An 18,623-nucleotide genomic window follows, 5' to 3' on the forward strand; every position below is an offset into this window, starting at 1 on the left:
GTATAGGGAGGGAAGAGTTGATACCATTTATTTGTTTTGCGGAGAGGAAAGTCTATGGATTGTATTCATATATGTGAACAAATCATGATGGGAACAAAAGAAAGGGAGGTATGGGTCCATGGGTTCACTTTGTAACCTGGAACCTTTAAACTTGGAGGTGAGGACCCCCAAAACACCCCATTGTGTTCCCCCAATTCAAGAGGAGAGCCAACAGAGTATATTCTGCCACTTAAGGCTGCAAACCAGGTATGCCAGCACGGCATGAAAAATGTTGAAGATGCTCTACATCATGCAGTATCACATATTCAGATGTAAAAATACACAAGCACATCCACCTGATTGATACACAAACTGGTCTTCCTGTTTAATAAATGGTAAAATTACGTGTATACCGAATAATTGCTTTAAAATACATTTATTATTTATTACCAGGAAATGCTTAATTAGTATTCCTATTATATATATCTATACACCCGGAGTCATGTAAAAATTTCTTGGAGTGAGGGGTCGTGAATGGAAAATGTACGAAATCCTGACCTACACAACACCATATTCCTATCCCAATGCGCTGAAGCCTCACTCTGTAGCTCAATTGTCCACGTTCTATCCCTGCCACTATCAGTTAAAATATATAGGATGCATGTGATGGGTGAGACTTCTCTCTCTTTCTACTTGATATCCTGGAGAGATGCAATTCATTTTAATATGGAGAACATGTTGAGTATCCCTTAGCCAAATGCTTGGGAGTAGAAGTGTTTGGATTTCAGATTTTGGAATAGCTGTAGTTACATGAAATATGGAAGGAGGCAAAAGTCTAAATTATTATTATTAAACAAAGAATGCATTAATGATCGATCGTTGGAAGGAAATAATTTTGTGAATTAAACAAATTTAGTATAACCATCAGAAAGCAAGGAGTGTCACTATCTCAGCCAACAATGTGGACTAATTTAGATGATGTAATTCTGTAGAAAGCAGGCATGGGCAAACTTCGGCTCTACGGGTGTTTTGGACTTCAACTCCCACAATTCCGAATAGCCATTAGGCTGTAAGGGATTATGGGAGTTGAAATCCAAATCACCTGGAGGGCCAAAGTTTGGCCATGCCTGGTATAAAGGGATTCTCAACTCAAATTGCACTAGAAAGATAAATATCCTGACATAATTTCTGACGTAATATAATCCTTTGTTCTCTGGAATGTTGAGATTTCATATACTGGCATTCTTCAAATTTTCCCCCACCAAAACAGTGCCCTTGAAGATGAAAACATTCATTTTAAAAAACCCTAAAGGAGAATAACAATATTTACTAACACATAGTTTTTGCACATTGTCTAATGCTAAAGCCATGCTAAATTTCAGACACTATTTTAGATAGCAACTAGACGAAAGACTAATGTGGTTTCTGCATTCTGCAGAGAATACAGGAGTTGCTGGGTTTTCTTTCTTTCATTCTTTAGTGTATGAGACAGGCCTCAGTGGGGTGCAAAGCACATGGAGCTACAAGTAATGAAGTGCTAAGAAACCCAGCTCAAATTTATAGACTGAGTCTTCATGCCCTTGCCATTGACATCAACACATTTTAGCTGGGACACTGGCAGGATTTAGGGGTGAAACGCTATAGAGAACACATGTTTTAATCCTATATGACACATAATGCCCTAACCCCCATGCATTTATTTGTAAGGAAAATGTAAATTTATGTTGCATGATTTGCTTTTAATATAATCTGACCCTTAGAAAATTGGTGGCAGGCTTTCTGGTTGCAGAACTGCCATGAAAGTGGAAAAACCATGAATTAAAGAACACTATCTTTTAAACTTGACTGAATACCTCTCTGGGGGTCTAGAATTTGAACTCCTCCAGAGTTGCACTTGATGATCCAGAGCAGGGCTTCTTAAACTGTTTCACTTGGGGACCTTTTTGGCCTGAGAAATCTCAGTGTGGCCCCAGGTGTATAGCTATATAAAATAGGTATAAAAATCAAACATTTACTGATAACAAATTAGCATTTGCAAGGCTTTGCTAAAGAAGCTGATTTTTCTTTTGTATGAAGTACAGCTGAAGCATCTTCTGAAGACTCCACTATAAATAATGGACAGCAGATTTGTGTACATGTCTAAAGACATTCAGAAACCTTTTACTGTTGCAAATTTTTGAGGGACCCCAACATTGAGCTAAGGGCTATTTGGGGTTGGAACCAACAGTTTAAGAAGCAATGATTTAGGGATTCCTAGTGACACCATACCAATCAATTCCACAAATAATCAAATCTGCAGAAGTTGAACTTCAAATGACAAGTTATTAGGACATAACTATTAGACAGCTTTATGTAACAGTAAAACAGCAATAGATAAAATACTGATTTAAGGGGAAAACATCCATGTTTATTTTTGGTTCCTCAGCCACAATTATTAATCTATTCTATTTCAATTTCAGGTAGTGATTAATTATTCAATTGTGAAAGGATTGAAGTACAATCAGGCAACGCCAACATTCCATCAATGGCGTGACGCACGGCAGGTTTATGGACTGAACTTTGCTAGCAAGGAAGAGGCAACCACGTTCTCAAATGCCATGTTGTTTGCTCTGAATATCATGAACTCACAACAAGATGGAGGTAAGAGGAGAGTCTGCCTTTGACCGTTTTCTGGGGCTTTTGTGGGGTTGCATTTGTATTATTTCTATGTGTTTTCAAATATCGGGGGGCTCTCTGCATGGTTTGGGAACATAAATTATCAAAAAAATCATACTGGTTTTTAAAAATTAGATGGCTTTGTGGAACTGGTGGTAGTGGGGTTTTGGGGGCCACATACAGCCCACAGAGCACAATTTGTCTTTTTCTGCTGTAGGGTCTCATTTGAAGGTGGTATGCACTTCAAAGTTTATCATTATATCATGGTAGCAGAACTTTGGTAATGAATTTTCCATCTAGTGTGCGATATATGGCTATTGCTACTAGACAAGTTGAATGTGTTTCAGTGGTAGTATATTACTTCAGGTATTTTGGTATATTGGTAGTGCAGCAACACCAAATTGGTTTTATGATGAGCTCTTGGCACTGGGATTTTTTCTTGGATCTGGTCATAGTATTTTGTATAATTTCTGCTCTCCAGGATGCCTTCTTTGGCTTTCTTCCAGACATTCTGTGCTTGCTTTCCAAGATGACATTTGAGATTGTGAAATCTTTAGGTCAGATTTCTAGCTTTGTCATCTTTCATTGTTTGAAAGTTAGGGTGAGTGTTTAAGGCTGTGAATTTTAACCATGTTTATTGTAAATCAAGTTCCAGTGAAATAAATATGATTTGGTTTAAAGTAAATGGGTGTTGGGATGCTGCCTAGTAAAACTTATGAACCTTACAGAGGTTTGTATAGTCAATAAAAAGTCAGTTCTTTAAAACTGCATTTACTTTCAGCTACAAACATTGACCTGACTTTCTTCTGCTGAAGAGCTTAGGTTCAGAGTGACCCAGGAAGATTAGAAGATTTGCATTCCTGGGTGTTAGAATTCAAAGACATAGCATGTTAGTCTGGAATATCAATGCTAAATGAGAGAATTAAGTAAGTGGGTAGCATAAGATTTCATGGACTTCAATCTATTTCATTAGAGTAATGAAGTGCACTTCATTTCATGTATCTGATAAAATATTATACAACAAAATATTATACTATGAAATATAACTTGAATGTAATTGTATACAATATTTTAAATCTGATTTTTGTGCATGAGTCAAACATTTAACCAACAGAAAGCAAGTGTCACTATTTGAACTACCCATGTGGATAGTTTGGGATTTTTGAGTATTTTGCATTTCGGAAGTAAAGATAACTAGAAAACAGGATGTGTCATCCATGCCCCCCCCCCAGATCTCTGAAAAGATAATTCAGAAAGTAAACATAATGGTAAGGTTGCAATGTACGTACAGTTCTGGAGAAAAAAATAAACACATAATTTGGGCGCCTTCAGTTGTTTAGAATATTCTTGGATGTCCTATTTCAAACCTTTGTTTGCTCCATAAACCAGCTTCTCACCACTTTGGTGTTTAGATGTTTGCAAGGCCTACCAGTCAAGTGTTTGACAGCATTCCTCTTGCTGCTTACTTAACTGAAACACCCACTTATGTGGCCTAAATTTATCCGCTGGCTGGAGTGAGATGGAAGGGAGAATTTTTAGCACTTAGTGTGCTTTCAGTGGGACCTGTTTGTGTTATGCAGCCATTTTTTGGGGGAAACGGCATATTTCCAAGGTTACATGTCAACTTAAATTTAGAATATAGAAGCTGTGCTGTCCAGTTTTAAGTTTTATGTCTACATTACATCCATATATTTTCAGGTTTCTCTAAACAATAGTCACTTTCTTAACTAAATAAATGTGTAGGATCATTTATGCTGCTGTGATCTCTCTCCAAAATAAGTTCACTGTGGGGGTTTTCTTTGTTTGTTTGTTTCCTACTAGTTTAATAATTGGGGAACACACGAAGTCTGCAGTAAAGCTCTTGACAGGAACTGTTCGTCCACCTTTCCCGACCAGGAATGCTCTGACATTTAACCCAGAGCACAGAAAAATCCTGAGGGAGAGTCTCTTGTTTTCTCGTCTCCTGCAATGCCATCATATGACAGTGTTCCTGTTAAAATAGAAACTTGTTTCTGCTGAGCGCAAGCTTCATGACTGTTCAAATGTGTCATCAAAGTATAAGGGTTCACTTTATGTAGGGTTAGTGTTTAAGCAAAACTCCAGGAAGTCTTGCAGTTTTGATTTGAAGAGAGATGATAGCTCGGCGGTAGGTTTCCAAATCTGTGACATGAATATGCAAAAGTTTTAAGGATGAAGCTTCAGAAATGAGTTTAAGTGAACCTTGCCCATCAGATCACAATTTTCTTTTTGAACTTACAACATGCTGAGAAATAAACATCCAGACTACATCAGATGAATGGTTATGATACGTTAGGCGATCCCTCGTAGTTCGAGGATGATGGTCCTCCATTTCTTGGAAGACGCCTGTGCGTGGGTTTTTTTAATGAGTGGAGGTCGGTGCACAGCCAGTCAGGTCAACACACAGTCTTCACAGATTGAGGTCCCAGCAGTGGTGTGGTTAACACGAGAGTGGCTTCTCAGTCTATTGCAGCCTTCTTCCGCCTTCACAGCCGTTGTAACATGTACCATGTTATCCTCCGTCTGCTCCGCTGTTGAGGTCTTTGGGTCTTCAGATTGTTCTTGGTCTGGATCCTCCCTTGTGGCCACTCCCGGGAGTGTGTGACTCCCGTGGTTGTGCCCGCAGGTTCATTGGAACACGCAAGCCCCCTCACCACATCAAGGTGACAATCCATCGAGGGGGAGGTTATGATGCAGTGTGATCTAGACTGTTGTATGCAGGCCAAAGAAATTTCCCTTAAATTCTGTGGATGCTGACAAATACAGTACATTGATTTCAGCCAATACTTGATTTACTTACTAGCAGTTCTGAGAGTGATGTAATGTCTTCATATATCTTGTTCATCAAGGAATCCAATGGGCAAGACCTATTATAGGATTCCTTCTGCCCTAAAATCAGCTTTTTGGAGAAGTCATGGAGAAGAGGTATCTGTCACTGTGGAGTGCCCCTGTGTTCTAAATTTATCTTGCTGTGCAATGTTTGCAAAATGTTATGTATTCATGAGAAAATGTAAGACGGATATTAGCTAACTGTCAATTTAAAGGATGAATAGCAAGGTCTGTCAGTACTAGGCAGCAGTGACAACAAAGGTAGCAGGTTCAAAGACATAGCTGTGTTAGTCTGGAATATCAGTATGCAAAGAGATCTTAAAGTTTAATTGAGAAAATGAAGTTGGTAACATAACCTTTCATAGACTACATCTACTTCCTGAGATGCACAGAGTGAAGTCTCTAACAACACATCTTTATAGGCAGACTGTGTGTGTGTGTGTGAGTAAGTGAACAGCAAAGAAATGAAAAACTTGTAGAGATAAGGTGATAAATTCAGTCCTTGGGAAACAAAGGCAAGAGGAAAGAAGGCCATATTCCAATCTCTCCAAAAGAAGCAATTACAAGACCTTTGTTAAAAAAACACTTCTTTGGATCCCACCTCCCTAGATAGCTTTAGGCCAGTCTCTAATCTCCCCTTTTAAAGTAGGCCATGCAACTCCAATCTTTCTTAGATGAAATGGATTACCTGGCCCCATTCCAGTCTGCATTCAGACAAGGTTTAAAGGTTTTCTTGGCAAAATGTTCCCAAAGGGTGGTGTCAAGGGCTATTATTCAGTCTTTTGACTATTTCTATGTGGGGTCAATACTATTCCCAATGATTTTCAATATCTATATTATTTATTTAATTATTTACCTTATTTCTACCCCGCCTTCCTCTACCCCGAAGGGGACTCAAGGCAGCTTACATACGGTAACCATTAGATGCCTTAAAAATTCATACAGCAGACTAAAAATCAATTTAAAATTTAAAATTAATACATATTAAGCATATAAAAGTATCATATTCAATATTAAAATCACATCATCCAAAAATCATAATCCAAGGCCGTTGTCTTCAATTATACATTATTCCAAGTCTATTATTGCACTATACTAATTACTGTGAGATGTCATCTGTGCCTTTGGACTTTGGTGTCTTCTGTTTGCTAATGATATGCAGTTTTGTATATCCAAAACTGGTGGCAAAGAGGCTGTGATAGTACTGAATTGTTGCAGTAAAGGACTGGGCCTGGATGAACAGATTGGGTTTACTGGATACGGAAGACAGAGGTACTAAGAGGAGCATATAGTTTGTACAGGTGGGTCTAAGTTAATGAACCATGGATAGGTGAATATGCATATACTGATTCTGCAGATATGAGGGTCATGCTACTTACTTGCTATTTCAAAGGATATTGTGGGAAAGGTAAACATAACACAATGTTTCCATGTGTCTTATACCAGGTAGCTGTTCTTTCAGGGACTTACTCTGTGAAGTAGGAAGAGAATCTATAAATCCAAGGGCCATGACAGGACACAGAAAAAACATGCATTCACCATAAGCTGTTATGAGCTTTCAAGTGTCTGAAGAGCTTTCATCTTTACTTTTAGCTTTCAGTGGTACTGTGCATGCAATTAGGATAGGATGAAAGGGTATTCTGCAAAAAGATTAAAACACTTATTAGTTAATGGCAGGAGCCAAATGGTCACAAGACAAGAACACAGGTTTTGATTTTAATCAGCTGATACCACTGAGTTATTTTAGAGTGCTCTTTTTAGTTTTTGACTATACAGTGTTCCCTCACTTATCGCGGGGCTTACGTTCCAGGACCAGCCGCAATAAGTGAAAATCCACGAAGTAGGGAAACTATTTATTTTAATATTTATACATTATTTTAGTAGTTATACACTATTTTAAGTCTTTATCAATCAATCATGTGTTGATAAATCGCCTCCTCCTCCTCCTGTTGCCGCTTTGGCTCCTTTTCTCTCCCTTTGGCTTCTCCTTCTCCCTTAGGCTGTAAATTGTAATTTTTTATGATTTTTAATATCTTTTAGAGTTTATTGAAAAACCACGAAACAGCAAATCCGCGAAAAGTGAACCGCAAAGTAGTAAGGGAACACTGTACATACAACTACCAAATTCCAAAGAAGTAGAATGGGGGAAACCTGTCATATTGCATTGTAATAAGTACACACAATTGGCCCTCCGTCCACAGCTTGAAAATATTCCTATAAAGGAAAACCCCAAAAGCAAAGCCTAATTTTTCTGTTTTATATATAAGCACTATTTAACCATGCCATTGTATATAATGGGCCTCATAACTAAACATAACAAAATTATAAAAGGATGGCATTGTGGAGTGTACCATTCAAGGAAGCTGTCGCACCTCAGCACTGGTTCACCTTGCTCCAACACACAAACTCCACTACAGCAGGCTTGAGTCTTTTCAGTTTATTGAGGAAAGATAGCAAAACTTATTAGAAAGCAGAAAAATAAGTAAAAACCAATTACAAGTGCAAACACAGTTCTATGATTTCATAGATATTAGTCCAAAATCCCAAAAATAATACAGTAAATCCAAGGTAAGATGAATACATGAGCTTCAAAAGTAATCCAAACACAGATTCTAGACATGAGATGAGGCTTGAACAAGGCAAGAATTTATTCTCCAAAAACGAGGTTGCTCTGACTGGAATCTTCCCCAAATCACATCTCTTTTAACCCTCCTTGCAAGACATAAACACATTCCTGTCCACTCTTGTTTCTCCGCGTCTGCCTGCAATCCTCACAGAGCGACGGAGGCCTGATCTCAGCTTTAATCTGGAATCCCTGTCTAACAAGCATTCATCCCCCTCACTGCCATCTGAGCTCTATTGAAAATTTTCAGACTCCTGTAGAAGGTCATCCTTATCTTTGCTCAACTGAGACCTTTCCACATTTCCTTGTTCCGTCTGCTTTCCCAAGCCATCCTCAGCTCCCGAATCCACCTGCCTTTCTGAGTCAACAACATTCCCTGGGACAAACTGCGGCTCCACATATCCTGGAACAAACTGCTGTTCCCCAAATCCCCTTTCATAACATCAGACTGAATCACAACAGAAGCAGACTGATAAGAAAACTGAGTATCAAAGTGGCAAATAAGTCCTGCAACAAACTTTTGCTGTTTGCAGGGCTTCTGTTCAGAATTCTGGACAGAGGGTAGTACTGGAGCAGACTTTCAAGTTATACAAGGTAGAGGGAAACACCGAAATTGGAGTCAGTTGCTCTGTCCTCAGCATGAAGTTTATAATAGGTTGTTAGTCACCTCCAAACTGTCTCCTGTTCCAAATAATCTGGATACCCATGCAAGCAAGCCCACTGGATTGAAAATGTTTTTGCTTAATGTCAGGTTGGTGACTATTAAAATAGCTACAATTCAGGACTTGATGCTGGATCAACATGCCAACCTCTTTCAGCTTTGCCCACCAAAACCTCTGTGCAGCAGTCTGATGTTTCATGGCCATTCAACATCATGTATCCCAATTCTGATCAGTGAAATGTTGGAAGATATGGCATAGTCATAGCCAATGAGGATAAATACTTCAGGATGGTACTGTAAAGCAGGGCTGCATGATTCCTCTTCCTGTTCCCATCTAGTATCTTATTTAACTGCTGAGAGCATGGAACAGAGTCTCTTCATCCTCTCTTGTCTGAAAATGAAACAGGAAAAGTTATTTATATTTCTGAAGCAGCACAGGATTTCCCATAGAACCGCTTTGAAGTATGTTTAAAAATATTGCTACTTGTGGGAAAGTTTCTTTATGTTTTCACAACACTGGGAGAGAAAAAAACCTTCGGAAACAAAACAAGTGAGAAAATCCATATAATTGACATAGATTGAATTAATCCAATGAAAAGAATTTAGAAGGCTTTCCTTGTGCTGTTATATTATTGCTGATGCCTTTTTCAGAGGCTAGCAAAATATGCCCATAGTTTCTCTTGCAAAGAAGCAGGTGCTTGGCATGTGAATTTACCATATATACACATGTGTAAGTTGACCTCATGTATAAGTCAAGGGCCGATTTGGGGGCAAAAATTATGGATTTTTATATGATCCATGGATAAGTCAAGGATAATGAACACAAACAGGAGAAAGCATCAATGCTACCCTAGGACATGAGCTGTTGCTGCTCCAATTTGCCCACTGTAGAGAGCATCAGTACTTCTTTTAGATCCCCCCAAGACAACCTAAGCCTTTCACCACTCTACTCAGAGAAGGTGATGGTTCTTTTTCTGGTAGGAGTTAAGGTATAGTATTTATATTGACCCATGGATTAGTCAGTCCAGGTTTTTGAACTTGTACATGAGTATATAGGATGCTCAGTTTAGAAAAGGTGTTCTGCTCTCTTAAATGGCCTTTTCTACAATGCTGAAGCTTATGCTTGGAGCTTTCTACCCAGGTTCTTGTGGGATGACACCCTCTCTGCAACCATCCTTTTGTCCTAATGCAGTGGTTCCCAACCTTTGGGCCTCCAGGTGTTTGGGGCTTCAGCTCCCAGAAATCCCAGCCAGCTTACCAGCTGTTAGGAACTATGGGAGATGAAGTCTAAAACACCTGGAGGCCCAAAGATTGGGAACCATGGTCCTAATGGAATTGAGGGTTCGTTTTAGTTAAGCCGAAACTCTCCAACTTTGTTTTTGTACTTCATCCCTGAGGTACAAAACTTAATGGGGTTGCGCCTGATGTCACATGGCTAACTCACAAGTGGTGGCATACAATGGTCCCTCTTGAAGCTGTCCTCAACACATGGACTTTGGGAGCCAAAAATGCAAGAGTAATTAGTTTGGATCTGTTGTGCTGTCCAACCTCCTACTTCTTTGTAGCACATTTCCCTGGAAAGCTTGACTACATATTTAAACTGAATTTAGTTACCTCTGCACTACTACTGTTTTAATACATTAAATTGTTTAAAAGGAATTCCAGTGTGGAATACAGGCTTTGTATATAGTGTGTGCCTAGTTCAGTCTGTGCCATTGCTAACTTTAAAGAGTCTTGTGGCATGCATATGGGACCTAAATACCCCAGAGGTACCAGATCTTGTCTGATCTTGGTAGCTAAATAGAGGCAGACCTTCTTAGTACTTGGATGGGAAACTGTCGATGAATCCTGTGTGTTGTAGGCTATATTTCAGGAACTGGCAAAACTACCTCTGAATATTCCTTGCTTAAAAAAACCCTGTGAAATTAATTGAGTTGCCATAAGTCAACAGACGACTTAAAATTGCACACACACACAATATTAATATGACACCAAAGCCAATTGTTAGTCCCTACACTGAATCAACAGAATGTACATAAATGATTTACTGATTTTGATTCACTGAATCTAACTCTAGTTGGGACTAATAATTAGAATTATTATTAATAAGTGTCATCTATCTTTCTGCCTGTGCCTTATATGTTAGTGGTTGTCAATTCTAATTTAAAATGTTCATCTGGCAGTTCAAAGAATCCTCCCCAGTTATTTGCTGTATGTTTGTTTCATATAGGCTAACTACCATGATCATTCACTCCTGTTAGATTAGATCAGTGTATAGTGTTAAGCTTTCTGGTTAATGCACAAATCCTGGAATATGCGATGGCATAGTAAAATTGCCTTCCTTATATAAAATGGCAAAATCAAGGTTTGCTTTTTTGGAATTTTGCTGTTGTCATGATTTTTTCAAGCCATGAGTGGTTGAATCTGTAGATGTAGAATATGTGGATATGGAGGGCTGTCTTTTCCTTAGCATTCCCATGTCACCACTAACACCATATTGCTTTTCTCTTTATAGTCATATGCATATACATTTTAGTGCATCAAAGGGTGTACTAAAATGTATATACATATGACTATAAAGAGAAAAGCATTAAAATTAATGCAGCTTGACACCATTTTTCACTGCTATAGCTCAAAATGATGGAATCTTGGAATTTGTAGTTTAGTGAAGCCCCAACACTATTTGGCAGAGAAGGCTAAAGGACTTGTAAAATTACAGCTCTGAGGATTCCATTGCTTTGAGTAATAACAGTAAAAGTGGTGCCTCAAACTGCATTAATTCCAAAGTGTACATGCACCCAAAGTCGGATGCTTTGGCCTGAATCAGCAAGTCAGCTAGTACAGTTAACAGATCCCTTCTGAAGACATCTTGCTAACAAAGTACAGTAGAGTTCCGGTTATCCGATTTTCGGTTAACCGACACTCAGCATTATCCGAGGCGCCGCTGGGGGCGCCCCTCGCTCTCCTTCTCTTGAGTTCCTTCCTGGGGCAGCCCGAGGAAGGGAGCGAAGGGAGCTCGAGAGAGGGAGGAGGAAGCGCCCCATGCGTGTTGTTAGGCAGCAGCACACACGGGCGCTTCCCTGAGCCAAGTGCTCGTCGTAGGGACAAGCCCCATCCCTCGGCGAGCACTCACCTCTTGGGAAGCGCCCATGAGCGTTTCTAGGCAGCAGCACTCACGGGCGCTTCCCTAAACCGGATTGCCAGGAGGGATAATAGGGCCTCCCTATTATCCGTCAGTTCCGGTTATTCGACATTCGGCCTGCCCGTTTATGTCGAATAACCGGAACTCTACTGTACAATGATAAGTCCCCATAAGTTGGGAGTCAACTGGAAGGCACAATGAAAAGAACAACAACAGCAACAAAACATTTCACTCTTATTTCAGTGGTGTTTCCAGAAATATTGCAGAATCAGGCTTTGGCAATTCACTCCTAAATTATAATTAGTGGCTAGTGGTTTCCATTTTAGCGTGGCAGTGAATCTACTCCAGATTTTAGCCTGAACTGCAATGAACTATCCAAGGTACTGGGCCTATTTGGGGGATTGAATTCCACACCTTTTATTTATAGCATGTTCAAGTTCAGATTAAAGCATGGAACAAATTCACTCCTTCACTGACAAACATGTTATCACTTTACAAAATTATTTAATATATTTGCTGAAAATATGAAGTCTCACTCAAAACATGAAATATACTGAGCAATGACGTAATAGTACTCCTTTGTCTTTTATTCAGAGTTTTAACTAGATCCAATCAGTTGCTGAACTACATTTTTTGGCTGAGGCTGTGGGAAGTTCATTTGGACATTCATCAGATGTTTAATTTCTGTCTGCAGAAGATGGATTGCTTTTCTTGTAAAAGCCTTGATTTTTTTTTTAAAGTGTACTTCAGTTTTATCTCAGTTTCCTATTGGCTTGGTTTCAACATCAGTATTTTGAGAATCAATATATTCTGTTGTTCTGCAGGAAAAGGATGACTTCATGTCATTTAGAGACCGGAGTAAGATGGATATAACACTTGATATTGTCTTGTCTGACTTTCAGTTAGATTTTAATTACAAATTCATTGCTGTCATTCTGTCTTTATCCACATATTTAAATTTTCCAAGGGCTTTTTTCTATGTTTAATTAATTATTGTTCCCCTTTGTGTTGGCATGGTATTTGCCAGGATATTCTGGCAATTATATCTTATTCCCTTCCCAGTAAAAACTTGCTTATCTTGGTAGGAGGGAACTGTCCGTATTGCAATGGAATCATGTCAGCCCAACTCCCTAAAACTATGTAGTTACCGAATGTTATAGCCCTATGGTTCTACTTTATCTGCTGTGGCTGCAACCTATGGAATCCTGACTTTTGTAGTTTGGGGGAGTATCAGAGCTCTCAGGCACAGAATTATTGTACATATTTATTCCATTTATATGCCATCTTTTTCCTGAAATTGAACCCAAGGCAGCTCACAACACCAAAAGAAGAGCAGCTAAAAATTTGATAGTAAAAATGAGTGCACAATTCAAAATCATTGCATTATTTTTGCCACTCTACATATAAACATTCTAAGTACCCATTGTAGAGAGGGCCACGATGGCATAACAGGTTGGCAATTTGAAGCTGCGGGTTGTGGTTAGCTCCCACTGTTAACTCTAGCTCCTGCCAACCTAGCAGTCCAAAAACATGCAAATGTGATTAGATCAATAAGTACCGCTTTGGTGGGAAGGTAATAAAGGCTTCCATGTAGCCATGCCAGCAACACAACAGGAGGTGTCTATCGACAGCACTCTCTTTGGCTTGGAAATGGAACAAGAGCCTCTCCCCATGGCCAAAGTTGAGCACTGCCTCCAGAAAGCCGGAGATTAAAGGGGAACCCTTTAGCTTTGTTCTGTGTATTTGTATGTCATTGTTATTCCACTGCATTAAGGCATTGAATGTTTGCCTATCTGGGTACAGTGTTCCCTCACTACTTCATAGCGTGCTTTTTGCAGAATCGCTCTTCGTGGGAAAATTATTTATTAATTTATTTATTTACCCCTTTGCTGCTTATCCTCCTCAGGGCTGCCCCCTTACTTCATGCCTGCCATATTGCCATGTTGCTCTGGCTGCCTCTGCTTCTGCAGCCAGGGAAGAAGGAACACCGCTCTGCCCGGTGAGTGAGTGAGTGAGCAAGAGAGGGTGGGTGAGAGAGTGAGGGCAGACAGCGGCAGAAGCAGAAGCCTGGAAGAGGAGGCCAGGCTCCTGCTTCTGCCGCCGCTCCAGCCGGGCCATGCCGGGAAATGTGGAGGACTCAGAAGAGGGGGCAGAGTCCTCCATGAGTCCCATGCCCTCTTCCGAGTCCTCGTTTCCTTTCACCCACTCTCCCTCACTCGCTCGCTCACTCACCGGGCAGAGCGGTGTTCCTTCTTCCCTGGCGCGGAGCAAAGGGCCCGCTTGCGCTGGTAGACCCGCCGGCACTGGCTCCTCAGGGCTTGCAAGGTGGAGAAAGGCCACCTATTAAATTAATGTATAAATATTAAAATAATGATAATGTCCCTACTTTGCAGTTTTTCACTTATAGTGGGTGGTCCTGGAACGTAACCCCCGCGATAAGTGAGGGAACACTTGTAATCTCCCTTCAGGGAGATAGAGCAGAATATAAATACAGTGTATTATTATTATTATTATTATTATTATTATTATTATTATTATTATTATTATTATTATTATCCTTCTCTGAACTACAGATGTCAAGCTTCTCTAGGATGGATCTTGGATCATAGTGTTGTGTGAAAGAGCCCTAGCTGTAAAAGTCTTGAAAGCTAGGAGTTGTTAGAAAACATATTTTTGCTCCTAATCACTGACATTGAGACCATCCACATTACAGAATTATAGCAGTTTGATACCATTTTAACTGCCATGGTGCCATGTTATGGAATCCTGGGATCTGTAGTTTGCTGTGGCACCAAAACTATCTGACAGAGAATGAAGCTACACAAAGCTAAAAATCCTAGAATTCCTTGGCATTGAGTCACAGCAGATGTTAAATATATGTTGTGTTTTGGATATATCCATAATAATAAAAATTATTCAAAAACTAGGACACTCTTAACAGTAATCATTTATTTCAGTGGCCAAAGTGTACAATGCTAAGTTATTATGATACTGAAATAGGATCTTGGTAAGAAGAAATTTAACAGTGTGCTGTTAATGAGAGTTGTCTATTTTAAAATCCTAGGTGTTAGTAAGACAAACTGACCTGTCATGAGTACATTTTTTGGCTATCATTCGACAAGCCAGTAACTTGCTTCTGCCAGACTGAAACTTGTGACTTAGACGGGAACGCCTTCCAATCACATTGCTCACAGGCACAGATCTGTCTGTTCCCATTAGTTTTGGTATGGTGTTCGGTATGATGTGTTTATTTACAGAGAGAGTCGATCCAAGGGCAGCTGGTGGATCCATTGCCATGGGTTGGTGAATCCATTCTCATTTTTATGTCCCCTCCTCCTGAGCTGCAACCGGATTGTACAGGAGCCATCTGCATTCTGGATCCTATTTCTAGCAGAGATTTAGCGCTTGTGCTGGAAGATCTCTCATACATTCCAGCAGCTTTAAATCCAAGAATGAATATACTGTCCCATAACAATGGATCCAGGAACCACCCTTGAGTAGGTCTACTATGTGTATTGTATTGTTTTGCATGAGAATAATTACATTAGTGAGTTTTTTTAAAAAAACAACAACAAAGAAAACAAACACTGAGCACAATCCAATCAAACATAGACATGTTTGGGTCCTATTTATTTAATTGGGAGGGAATTAACTCTTCCTCTTCGTAATAATCAGTGTTTAAATGTGCTTAGTTTTTATTTTAATTACTTATTTACTTTATTTATCCTACCTTTCTCCTCATGGGAGCTGCCGGTGGCGCAGCAGCTTAACTTTCTGATCGAAAGGTCAGCGGTTCAAATCCAGGGAGTGGGGTGAGCTCCCGCTGTTAGCCCCTGTTTCTGCCAACCTAGCAGTTCAAAAACATGCAAGTGTGTGTAGATCAATAGGTACTGCTACGGCAAGAAGATTAATGGTTGTGGGTAAATATGGATAAATAATTTAACCACTGTGGATCTCAAATCAGGAGAAAAGTAGGATATAAATAAGTTTTGAAACCATTTCTTCTTGGTAAAGATTCAGTATCACAGCAGTGACATTTCCATTGTAATATGAAACCTAAGGAATGAAGTCTCTCGTTGAATACAGTGCTGCTGCTGGTGATTTTATTCATTTTTATCATTCACCCAATATGGTATATTGGGGGGGGGGGGATCCCTGCCAGTTCAATTAGTTTAAGAAGCACTGATGTAAAGGATGAACTTATAACAGAGAGAATCTACTGGCATGTAAAATAGGGGTGAGGCTTCAAAAGTGGAGGAATTGCTTTAGCTAGAAGTTGGTCCAGCTTTTACTGGGTCAAAAGGTGATGGCAAGCACAATATTTTTCCTACACTCTATTTCAGGTGTTTATTTTTAACTATTGGAAGTCAGTGTATTGTGATACCTCTATGTAAGAAACAACACCCCTCCACACACACACACACACACACACACACAAAATCTTGCCTCCCCTGACGTTAGAGCAGTATTCTGTTTAAAAGGCAAGGGTTGCAAAAGTTTCCATGGCAGCTGATAAGAAGGTCTGCAAGGTTGGATTTCCCCCTTTGAAAGGTGAACCTTTCTCTTGCTTTGGAAGGGGAGATCTGATATGTCCCATGGCCCTTGGAGCACCCTCCTAAGGACCTAGTAAATGTTGCAATCCCCGAATTTCACCTGCTGAGTCCAAACAATGGAGCATATTTAGTGTCACGGCACCAACTCCATGGAATTCTCTTCCAAATGACAATAGGTGGCCACAGTTTTAGGCACATCTTGGATTTTGTCCCCATTATTTGCGATTTCATACTGAGTTAATCTGAACCAGCCCAGAGCTGGTATGAAAAGTCTTTCTGGTTGTACTGGGAGGAGGCAGAAAATATTCTGGGATAAACAGAATAGAATAGAATAGAATAGAATAGAATAGAATAGAATAGAATAGAATAGAATAGAATAGAATAGCTTTATTGTCATTGTACAATGAAATTAAATTATTTCCCCAGCATACATCACAAAAACAACACACCCTCCACACTCAAACCACCAACACACATGTATAAATCTCCAACAGAAAAACAGAAAAAACTGGAATAAAATCTGGGGCGTTCTGATCTTCCTAATTAGTCTAAATGTGTTTTAAAGCAGGGCTACTAAAAATGGCAGTTGCTGGAACAGTGCCAATCCTTGATCCATTGGTGGCTGGTCCATTGTAGATTTCTAGGAAAGAAAAAAGCCATTGTAAATCATGGACAAAAGTATGGCGCCAGTCCCTGGCACAGTGGGGAAAAGATATTTGCTGGTCTCTTATATCATGTAGTTTTAGAAGCACTGGTTTAAAGAATTTGAGTTTTAAGAGTTGACCCTTAGGTAAAGCTAAAGGTTTTCCCCTGACATAAAGTCTAGTCGTGTCTGACTCTGGAGTTTGGTACTTATCTCCATTTCTAAGCCAAAGAGCCTGTGTTGTCCGTAGACACCTCCAATGTAATAATAATAATAATAACAACAACAACAACGAGAACAGCAAACAATAAACCTTTATTTATAGTCTGCTCCATCTCCTCAAGAGGACTCAGAGTGGTTTCCAGCATGTACAAAACAGTCAATTGTCAAAAAACATACAACGACATGAACGAACAAACATAATAAAAACAATATCATAAAGCAGCAGTAAAAACAGTTCAATCTAAAATAAACACAGTTACAGTACCAATCAACGTGAAGGAGTCCAGTACAGTAATCGGGGCTGTGAGGTAGATACAATCAATTAAAAGATAGATAAAGACTTGTACTTCAGTGTATCATAGGACCCGGAGTGGATAGTGTGTAGACCAAGGTCAGCATGTTGAACAACCAACTAATCTTGCTCAGAGATCTCCCGGACCACCAGGTTTTCAGTTTCTTGCAAAAAGAGGGCAATGTAGCGGCTTGCCTGATCTCTTTGGGGAGGGCGTTCCAGAGCCGGGGGCTACCATTGAGAAGGCCTGCTCTCTCGTCCCCACCAGCAGTACTTGGGATGGTGGTGGGAGCAAGAGAAGGGCCTGCCCGTCAAATCTTAAGGCCCGTTCCGGTTCATAGGGGGAGATGCGATTACGGAGATAGGCAGGGCCCAAGACGTATATGTCATGTGGCTGGCATGACTGCATCGAGCACTGTTACCTTCCAGCCGGAGCAGTACCTATGATCTACTCACATCTGCTTGTTTTCAAACTGCTAAGTTGGCAGAAGCTGGGGCTAATAGCAGGAGCTCACCCCGTTAGATGGATTTGAACCACTGACCTTTAGGTCAGCAAGATCAGCAGTTCACCAGTTTAATCCGCTGCGCCACCGGGGGCTTTATTTCAGAAATGACTTACATCTGAGCCAAATGTTCAGCTCCTGGAAACGAGTCTGGATTTTTTAAAAACTGTAAAAAGGCAGGGGAAGATTCAGGAAGATATGAACATAGTCAGCGACCACAAAATCCAAACTAAGTATAAAGAGGAGGAAAAGCAAGGTGAAAGGTAATGAAATCTGTTGAAAGAGAGAGTGGCTGGCGACTGGAACTGGGGTACCATACAACTGTAACATTTTGTTATAAATCCTATTTAGAAAAGCACAACAGACTGAAGGATTCATTAAAATAACTTAATTTTATTAGTCTGAAAATACCTCCAATGGACCAAACTCCCCAAAGCTTGGCAGCCTAAGACTTGTACATTTTTCTGTAAGACACTGAAGTGTACATTGTGTAACTATTTTTC

The 18,623-nt window shown here is 39.9% G+C and overlaps 1 protein-coding gene across 7 annotated transcripts in view; it reads left to right on the plus strand.

The window, feature by feature from the left end:
* The window catches only part of evl (Enah/Vasp-like), a 176,129-nt gene that overhangs the window by 101,922 nt on the left and 55,584 nt on the right, over nucleotides 1–18,623 (plus strand). For all 7 annotated transcript variants that reach the window (XM_008116937.3, XM_008116936.3, XM_008116941.3 and 4 more), the window contains exon 3: nucleotides 2,439–2,619. In XM_008116937.3, the coding sequence (XP_008115144.2) occupies nucleotides 2,439–2,619 (181 nt within the window). The remainder of the gene's footprint in view (nucleotides 1–2,438; nucleotides 2,620–18,623) is intronic.

The sequence above is a fragment of the Anolis carolinensis genome, chromosome 1, assembly GCF_035594765.1.
Source record: "Anolis carolinensis isolate JA03-04 chromosome 1, rAnoCar3.1.pri, whole genome shotgun sequence".
NCBI lineage: Eukaryota > Metazoa > Chordata > Lepidosauria > Squamata > Dactyloidae > Anolis > Anolis carolinensis.